This window comes from Protopterus annectens, chromosome 8.part0 (genome assembly GCF_019279795.1).
Source record: "Protopterus annectens isolate FY-2018-M chromosome 8.part0, PAN1.0, whole genome shotgun sequence".
In the NCBI taxonomy this organism is placed as follows: Eukaryota; Metazoa; Chordata; order Ceratodontiformes; family Protopteridae; genus Protopterus; species Protopterus annectens.
Genome location: NC_056741.1, coordinates 774,608,381 through 774,617,377, shown reverse-complemented (window position 1 = coordinate 774,617,377; position 8,997 = coordinate 774,608,381). Strand labels below are relative to the sequence as shown.

General features: G+C 37.9%; 1 protein-coding gene across 1 annotated transcript in view; it reads right to left on the bottom strand.

Moving 5' to 3' along the window:
• The window catches only part of LOC122808344 (ADAMTS-like protein 2), a 1,521,014-nt gene that overhangs the window by 446,351 nt on the left and 1,065,666 nt on the right, over positions 1-8,997 (bottom strand). The window contains exon 12 of the mRNA XM_044079311.1: positions 866-992. Coding sequence (XP_043935246.1) covers positions 866-992 — 127 coding nt within the window. The remainder of the gene's footprint in view (positions 1-865; positions 993-8,997) is intronic.

Sequence of the window (8,997 nt, the reverse complement as noted above, 5' to 3'; positions counted from 1 at the left end):
CTTTCGACACTTTAAATGATAAGAAACTTTTTTTTCTCCTTTCAGCTGCTAAGACCCTAATCTGAAGAAATTTCTCTGTCTTGAGGGATAGAATGGAGTCTAGTAGGACATCTAGATACTTATGCTTCTGATGTTTTTCTACAAGGTTTGGGAGGAGATTGTTATAGTCAGAGATGGGATTTTTTTTTTAATCTCAGTCAGGCTTGTTGCAAAAGGAATGCAGGCTATGATATGATCATTTAGGGCCAATTGAATTAATTTTAAACACTGGCAGAGATCAGTGAAATCGTTTTGTAGCTCTTCTCACATTAAATGGCAAGTCTCACCTACTTCCAAGAGTATTGTGTCATCTGCACTTTAAGTAAGCTCTGCTGTTTAAGGTCTGTTGCATAATCATTAATATTAAGCAAGAAAAGGATCAAACAAAGTACTGATATTTGTGCCACTCCTGTAGTGAGGTGTTCCTGCATCTGCAGTTAAGTGAAAGATGTAATCTGAAGTACAGTTTTGAAGCTCTCTAATGGGTTCTTATTGAAATACTCGCAGGTGAAGCTTAGTGATGGGTAACCGATGGCTCACCGTTTCAAAAACATGATTAAAATGAAAGAAAAGTGATCCTGTAAGGAGGCTCTTCTTTATACAATTAAAGGAATTGATGACAATAATATAAGCAGTGAGAACATTAAAAAAATTCCTAAACTCACTCACTATGTGTGAGAGTAGCCTATGTTTGTTAATATGTTCAACTATCTGATTAAAGATGATTTTTTTGTAATAATTAACCCAAGGACAGATATTGATAATTGATTAGAAATTGTTGGTTGATTAAGGTGATTAAGGTGAATTCTATAATCTTGAAACCTACCTTGGCTGGCATTCTCTGCCAGAACAGACCTCATGTACTGGCTCTGGTCTACTAAGAGCATCACAGTGAGACTCTTCAACTTCCACTCCGTCATGTTGAACACATATGGCATAGGAGCTGCTAAGACCTGGTAATGTAAAACGAATACACATCAGCACATTTTTCCAATTAATCACATACAACTGTACAGCAAAATCATTCTATTTTCAGTGTCAGTCTGTTACAAACTCTAAACAATTTTAGTTTTAAAAATGTGTGTTCTAGTCTTGAAACATTTTATTTTAGCACTGTTAACTTGATCCTTTACTTTATTTTAAATTGATTCTTCACTAAAGACAGCCTTTAAAGAACCATCCAGGCAACCTGCATTAAGAAAAAATGCATAAGTAATAGCCACTCAGTCTATCACTCTATAGAATATAGACAACCTACTTTCTCATTATAACTCACTATAGCACTTTTCAAGAAATAAGGCAGAGAAATGTTCTGCAGTAGCCCTAGACTGTTAGAAATTAAAATATATGTCCAGAATATAAATGCAGCTTTCTGTTTGCATTTAGATTCTGACATTGTGTACAGTAGACTTATTTCTAACGAAAAGTATTACTTCAAAAATATCCTTAAACATAGCTGCTCCAGTGGAGTACAGGGATAAGGCCTGAGTACAGCCCAGCCAACCCAGGTTCAATATGTGGCTCAGGTGACTGGTGAAGCAGCAGGGAAGGGATGGGTGTCACCATCCTGGGGGGGGGGGGCAGTCCTGAGGGTGTTTCCCACAAGATCCCTGGTGGAAACCAAGGATGTGTGAAGAAGGGTGTGGGGACATGACTGAGCTACCGCTGAGTCTGGGTAACATGTAAACATGTCGGTAATCTCCCAGTGAAGTACCTTGCGGGCGGTACTGCGCAGCTTTGGGCGTGTCCAAATTGATTGGCACATTTGAGTGACAGTGAGCGCGGAGCTCAGACCTAAAGATCTAGTCTAGTTATGTCATTTGTCTGTATGCCTGTGAGACTGACATGTAAAGAGCCACACTCATACTCTGAACTCTTTCCTCTAAAGGCACGTTAAAGCTACAAGCCATGAATGAAATAGCTTAAAAGCCAACGTTCGCTTGCTAGTAGAATATTTGCATTACTAAGTACTTGTCATGGACATAACTGGGCTTCCCCTTTTCACAGAAAATAAATGTTTTGAAAAATCTTTTGAAAACAGAATGGACATAACTGGGCTTCCCCTTTTCAGAGAAAATAAATGTTTTGAAAAATCATTTGAAAACAGAATGTTTCAAACGTTCCCTGTGGGTCGTCAAATTACTTACGATGTTCAGTGCTGAAAAGTTGTCTCGGTTCTAGAGACACAGTAACTTAACTGTAGTTAAAATTCAGAACATAAGATGCCTTCGAGATAAATAAAAAGTAAGGTTATATCTGCCTCTTTCTGTCCTCTAGAACTTATGAGTCTGCTGCTCGTTTTCTTTAGGCTGGCATTTCGTTTATGCGCTGTTTATCTAAGACACCACATCTTCTGATTATATAAAGTTTGATATTAGCATGGGTCCCCATTTGTACCCTTTGTTTTAATGCCTTAGAAGCAATACTTACGCAGCCATTTAATACCCTGCTTTAGTTAAGGTTCTCGGGGACCTGGACTTCATCCTGGACAATTTGCGCCCTTTATTACTCACATAATTTCATGTATCGCATCCTCTCAGAAATAAAACTCATGGCAAAGGGTCTAAAACCGGAGCGCTTTCTTATTTTTCCAACTGTATATTTTACAGACACATAACTGTAATGTTGTAATGTTAAAATTAGGGTTTTTTTGTTTGTTAATTCTGAAGAAGGAAGGGCACTGAACCTTCCGAAAGCGCTCAATTCATTAAACCTGTGTTTTATACTTCGTTCAGCGGTTTACATTGTTATCCATCCAGTTTCCAGTTCCGTTTTCTAATTTTGTCAGTTCCTCAGTTTGTCTTGGTCTTTAATGTTGTAATGTTGTAATGAAATGTGACAGCAGACAGCTGTCAGGGTTACTAGGAGGCGGGCTTTGCTACTGTGTTTTTCGACAATTACATGACTAGGAGGCGTGTCCGGGGTGGGCTTTGCTACTGCGCATCCTGCGAGGTACTTCACTGGGAGATTACCAACATGTCCTCATTGCACTACCATCCTCCAGATGCATCCAAAAGACTGCAGGGGAGGAGGGAAATTAAATAGGGTATAAAATGAAAATCCCCTGACAGATGGTGAGAAGGCCAGAAGCCCTAAGATACCTTAGGATCTGCTCCAGCCCCAACCTACACAGAGAAAGTCCGAAGCGCTGGTAGACCCTGCAATGGCTTTGGGGCACTGAGGTAAGATACCATAGGATGATGCAAGGAGAACCAAAAATATATTTTTACACTTACTAAAATGATTCTTCTGATTTCCAGTTGCACTGCAAGACTGGAAATGTTACATTGCTATTTTACATTAAACATCACTAGAGGGAAAACCTTAAATAAGACAGCTTATTAGCTTGTGGGTAGTCTGAACAGTGAGATAGCTTCAGCATTACTGTAGGAGTTGGATGTCACTATGTTGTGCTAGCAGCAAAGATAGTAAAAATGTCAGAGAAAGAACTATATGCAAATTAAAAAATGAATAAATAGGGTGTAACCTGCTTACAGCAGCTATACACTTTCAAAGGCAAAGAAAGAAAAATGCCATATCAGCTTCTACTGTATTTTATGAATGTTATACAAAATAGATTAAACTTTGAAAGGTAGAAAAAAAATATGAGTTAAAGTCTCAGAAGGACATGTGCATTGAACTAAATTTGAAGGAAATATTTATTAAACTACAAGATAATGCTTATAAAACAGAACAACCCACATGCCCAAAGCAAGTCAGTCAGTCTTATTTTCACAAAACTAATGTCACTGGATTGTAATCTAAATACATTTGCCCTTTATAATGCTGTGAATTCTCAACATGTTGCATATGGTAAAACTGAGCACATACTTTTCTGAACTGTTGTGTGGAAAATTATGACTAAGGTCACTTGGATTTTCAGCTTAGATGAAGCCAGACAAGTACTACTAAACAAAATCAGTGTAATATGTGAACATATCTATGATACAGCAGCCATTGCTTTAAGATGCAGAGAATTACTAGTAAAGTGACATGTGATTTCCCAGAGTTCTGCTGCTGTAAAGCTTCTGACAGATGCACATCATGGGGGATGACATTCGGAAACATTTTCTCAGCTGCAATATGGCGCTAATATCAAGGATTCCATAGTGTTGCACAGTCATACCTCTCAACATCTTAGTGCAAGAAATCTGGACAAAGCCTCACAAAATCAGGGGATAAAGGCCCCAAAATAGGGACAGATTTTAAATATTGCTCTTATAACCTTGGAAGGTTGCTAGAATAACAGGGTTTGTGCTAACATACATTTTCGGAAGGATTTGAAGTCTGAAACCTCAAATGCATGCCATTATTTAGTGATTTCAATCCTCAGATTATCCCAATAAGTTGCCAGAAAACCACAAATTTTATGAGGAATAGGCCAAAAAGAGAGAAAAATCTGGACATTCTGTGAAAAACTGGACATTTGTGAGGCCTGTACCCAGTCCATTGTTGTATTAGGATCAGCACAGTAAAGGTATTCCAAGAAAAGGGCTGCAGAGTAAATTAATGTACTCTTGTTACTAGCAGTAGTCATTCTATTGAACTGCATCAAAGGGGTCACACTACTAAAAGTCAGGTAACCAATATGAGAAGAACAGTAAGGTGGCATGCCCAAGGCTACGCGTGCTCTTTTGCAGAATTAAATGCCTCGTACTAGCAACTTGGGTACTGTAAGCAGCCCACAGATGGCCAGCCCAGCAAACTGCCAACACAGCTCAACAAATAAATGGAGAGTAAAAGGAAAGGTAGTAAAGGTAGAAAGGAGAATAGCATGCACAGGAATAAAATTAAGAGTAACCAAAAGAAATGATGGATGGACTATCATTTTACCTATCCAAAGAAGGACAGATGGGGGAGGTAACAATGAGTCTGTATGGGATGGTTAGAGGGAGCAGGAAAGGTAAAAGGGGCAGACAAACAAACATAAAACACAAACACAGACCAAGGCAGTATGGAAACTGTGAAATACTTAGGGGCTGCCAGCCCAGCCAGATAGAATTTTGCTGATAATTCTGTGTCGTTGTAAATATTAATATAATCCACAGGCTTGTTTTACAAATGTAAAAAGAACTATATGTTATGATTAAACTATATGCTATACTGAGCTTCAGAAATGTAACCACAGTGCACCCTGCTGGAAGAAAGCGGTTAGGTAAAGAATTTTACAACTGTGTTTGATCTCAAGCTTGGAGACAGGATGTATGGGCTAGGAAATTCTTTCTATTGTTTTAAGACAGAGATAATTACTAGATTTTACATGTAAAGCGTCTTTTATTGCTGCAGCTTCCTGGCAGGTGCAAGATTACAAAGATGTGTTAAAGTGTGAGTTCTGTGCACCTGGGAAAATTCAGCAGAAGTGTCAAAAATGATGTAATCTGAAATGACTCAGCAGTACTGTGTATTATCAATTTAAGGGCTATCTCAGAAAGAAAGAACAGCATTTTGTATCTGGTCTTGGATCTACTAAGAACATTCACTCACCAGCACTTGCTTCTTCTGTAAGTAGTATTTAGAACAATGATTTCTCTTAGAGATAGATAGAAATAGTGAGATTAGACTAGATGTTTTCTATATTTATGTCAGACTGTCCTACAGTATTGTTTTGAAGTATTTCCTGTGATTTCTGAACTCTGTAATGTCATTGTGTTGAATAATAAGTATTGTCTTGTGTTTCTATTTATTATTAAATATTTTTTAAACCTTTCAACTGTAGCTGCTTTGTGTAGAGATAATTTAAGTTCTGGAGTACTTGCATGTATTTAGTGATACCCTACAAAGCCACTCCGATAGCCTTCCTGTTCATCATACTTACTAATTGGATAATAATAATATTGCACAGTAAAATTGGACACCCTTTGGTAAGGGTCTTTATAGCAGCTGATAAGGGTAGTTGGTGGCAGTGTATTGCTACCTTATAGCCTGGGGAGAAGGGGGCATAGCTGGAGAACCTGTGCCACCCTTCCCCAGGAGTGTCTGTATGTTTGTATATAAACCAAATCTCAAAGTGTGTGTGTGTGTGTGTGTGTGTGTGTGTGTGTGTGTGTGTGTGTGTGTGTGTGTGTGTGTGTGTGTGTGTGTGTGTGTGTGTGTGTGTGTGTGTGTGTGTGTGTGTGTGTGTGTGTGTATGTGTGTGTGTGTGTGTGTGTGTGTGTGTGTGTGTCAGCTACTTGGGCAGGGACACAAAACACAAGTTGGACAGAGAGGGTACTGGAGGTTTTGGCTTGACTACTCGGCTGAGATCTGAACCCTATAGCTGTGCCAGTGGGGAGTCTTACTTGGGATCTGGAGAGAAAAGGATAAACCAGCCCCAGACTGACTGTGATCTCTGTGTGCTCTTAAGGGAAATTGTACTTTACTATATGTTTACTTGTTATCCTCCCAATGTGGACTCCCCTCACTGGTGCTAGTGGTGAGGATTGAGGCTCCTTGATTACTGGGCCAGTGCATGGGTGTCACAGAAATATTTGGTAGGGACAGCACAGGAAGGACAACTAGTGATGGGGAGGTTTACTCTACAAACAAGATATGATGAATGACATATAAGGTAGAGGGACACCACAATAGAGGATAGAACAGGGTGTGGTGGGGCTGTCCATCAAACCTGTCCAGAGGACAGCCCATACAAGCATTAGTTATCTTCATGGCAGATGTCATGGGTAGGCTTTACCTCTGGTGGCCCAATGCCTGTAGATGGCTGGTCGATCAACTCTATTAGCTTTGCTCAGAAGTATTCCATGGTACTGATGTGATCATCCAAATACCAGAGATCCTTGGATGAAACCAGTCTCTACACCTCACACTGACTGACTCTGGGAAACCCCTCTGGGCTTCTTCTAGAAGATAAGTTTCTGGTTATTGGCTATGCTTGTAATAGTCTGCAGCCTACTATTTACTTATGAACTGCCAGTTTTCTTAGACTTGATTTCCTCTAAATTTTTTAACCACCTATAATCCCTTGCATCCCTATAATCTCCATCCTGAGTTTGCCCATTGAGAAAATTATTCCATGGGAATATAAACATATATACATAAAATAGGAATAGGAGACAAGATATAGGAATCTAGCTCCTGCTACTAAACTATGACAAATGTGTTAATTTAGTAGCAGATGGAGGGAGAGATGTCACATTGGATGAACTAGGATGAAGCTGATCCAACATCATGGTAAGTACATAACTTTCATATCCTAGTTCATCTGTCCATCCAATCTGATTTTTGGGGAAGAATTCTAATATAAGTCTTTTTTGGGTGACATCATGACAGGATTCCATTCAGAAATGAAGCTTCAAAGGATTTTGTGGATCTGGAGATCTCATGCAATTTATAAGGTTTTTCAAAGGTGTGCAATGTAGACCATATTTCCGCAGCACAAATTTCCTTCACTGAAGAATCTAGAAGGTATAGAATGGGTTAACCTATTTCTAACTAATAAAAGAGTTCCTAGTCAAGAAATTCATCTAGTAACAACCCTTCTAGATATTATTCTTACTAATAATTATTTTTCGTTTCAAAATGAATTATTTTTACAGAAGTGCGGTGTAGCAATGGGCTCCCCTTGTGGAGCAGGTTTTGCTAACACCGTTATGGTGTACTGGGAAGAGCATTATGTTTTTGACCATGCTGAATGGATGTCCAACATTATGTATTATACACGCTTCCTTGACGATATATTTATCATGTTTCGTGGTAATTCTGAATCAGCAACAAAATTCTTAAACTATCTTAATAGTACAACTAGCATTTTTAAATTTACATCCAATTTTCAAGAAGTCAGTATTGACTATTTAGATGTCAGTTTAGTTAAGGACGTCGCAAACAACAGATACATTTCGAAAATATATAGAAAAAGTATGTATTGTAACTCATATTTACATTTCACAAGTCCGCATCCTTTATCTCAAAAACGGGCTATAATTAAGGGCCAAATGATTAGAGCCACCCGGATGGTATCCCTTTACAGCAACTTTGTGGAAGAGTGTAACTCACTAGGAAAAATGTTCCAACAAAGGAGCTATCCTTTAGACCTGATTAAAACTTCATTTAGTAAAGTTCAGTTAAAAAGAGAGAATGGAGTAATTATCCCGATTTTGTGTGGGAATGAATATTTGGACAAAATAAATTTATCCAACTCTAGCCCCTCTGTTGAAAACTCAACAGATATAGAGTGTGTCAAGTCAGCAAGTAACAGTAGAGCTATGCGATTCGAATGCAGCTTTATCACTACATTTAATACTGACAATACTATCATAAGATACATACTGTATAAAAATTGGGAACTTTGTAGACAAGATAAAACTTTATTTAGTAAATTCAACAGTATTCCTAAAATTATTTTTAGGAGAGGTAAGGACTTAAAAAGCATTCTCGAATCACATAAACAAAAAGTTTTTGACAGAAAAACAGAAATGTTTACTTGTGGCTGTTGTAGTATGTGTAAACACATTACAACAGGTACTAAATTTACCATCAATGATACACAATATCAAATAAAGTACAAGTTGAATTGTAACTCTAAATTGGTCGTATACGCAGCTACTTGCTCACTATGTAAGGCATTTTACATAGGTAAAACGGAGCACTGTTTACGGGACAGGATTTATGAACACACTTAGCCTTAGCTACTAAAAAAGTAGAAAATGCATTGGCTAAACATTGTATATCACACGAAGGCCATATATTTAAATTTAGGGCAATAGATCAAATACAGTATGATATCAGAGGAGGCCCTCTAAATCTACTCCTAGAAGAACGTGAATTGTCATGGCAATTAAAAACTAATGCCTTCGTTGAATCTGGCTTAAACGAGCACCGTAACATAGCTTGTCTCCTTAAACTTAAAAGTCTAGACAGATAAGTGTTTTAGTCATTTACTTATTTATTATAAACACACTAATTTTATTACTTAGACATATAATAAAATAAGATAATTTTTAATTCTTAGCTTAATGATTTCTT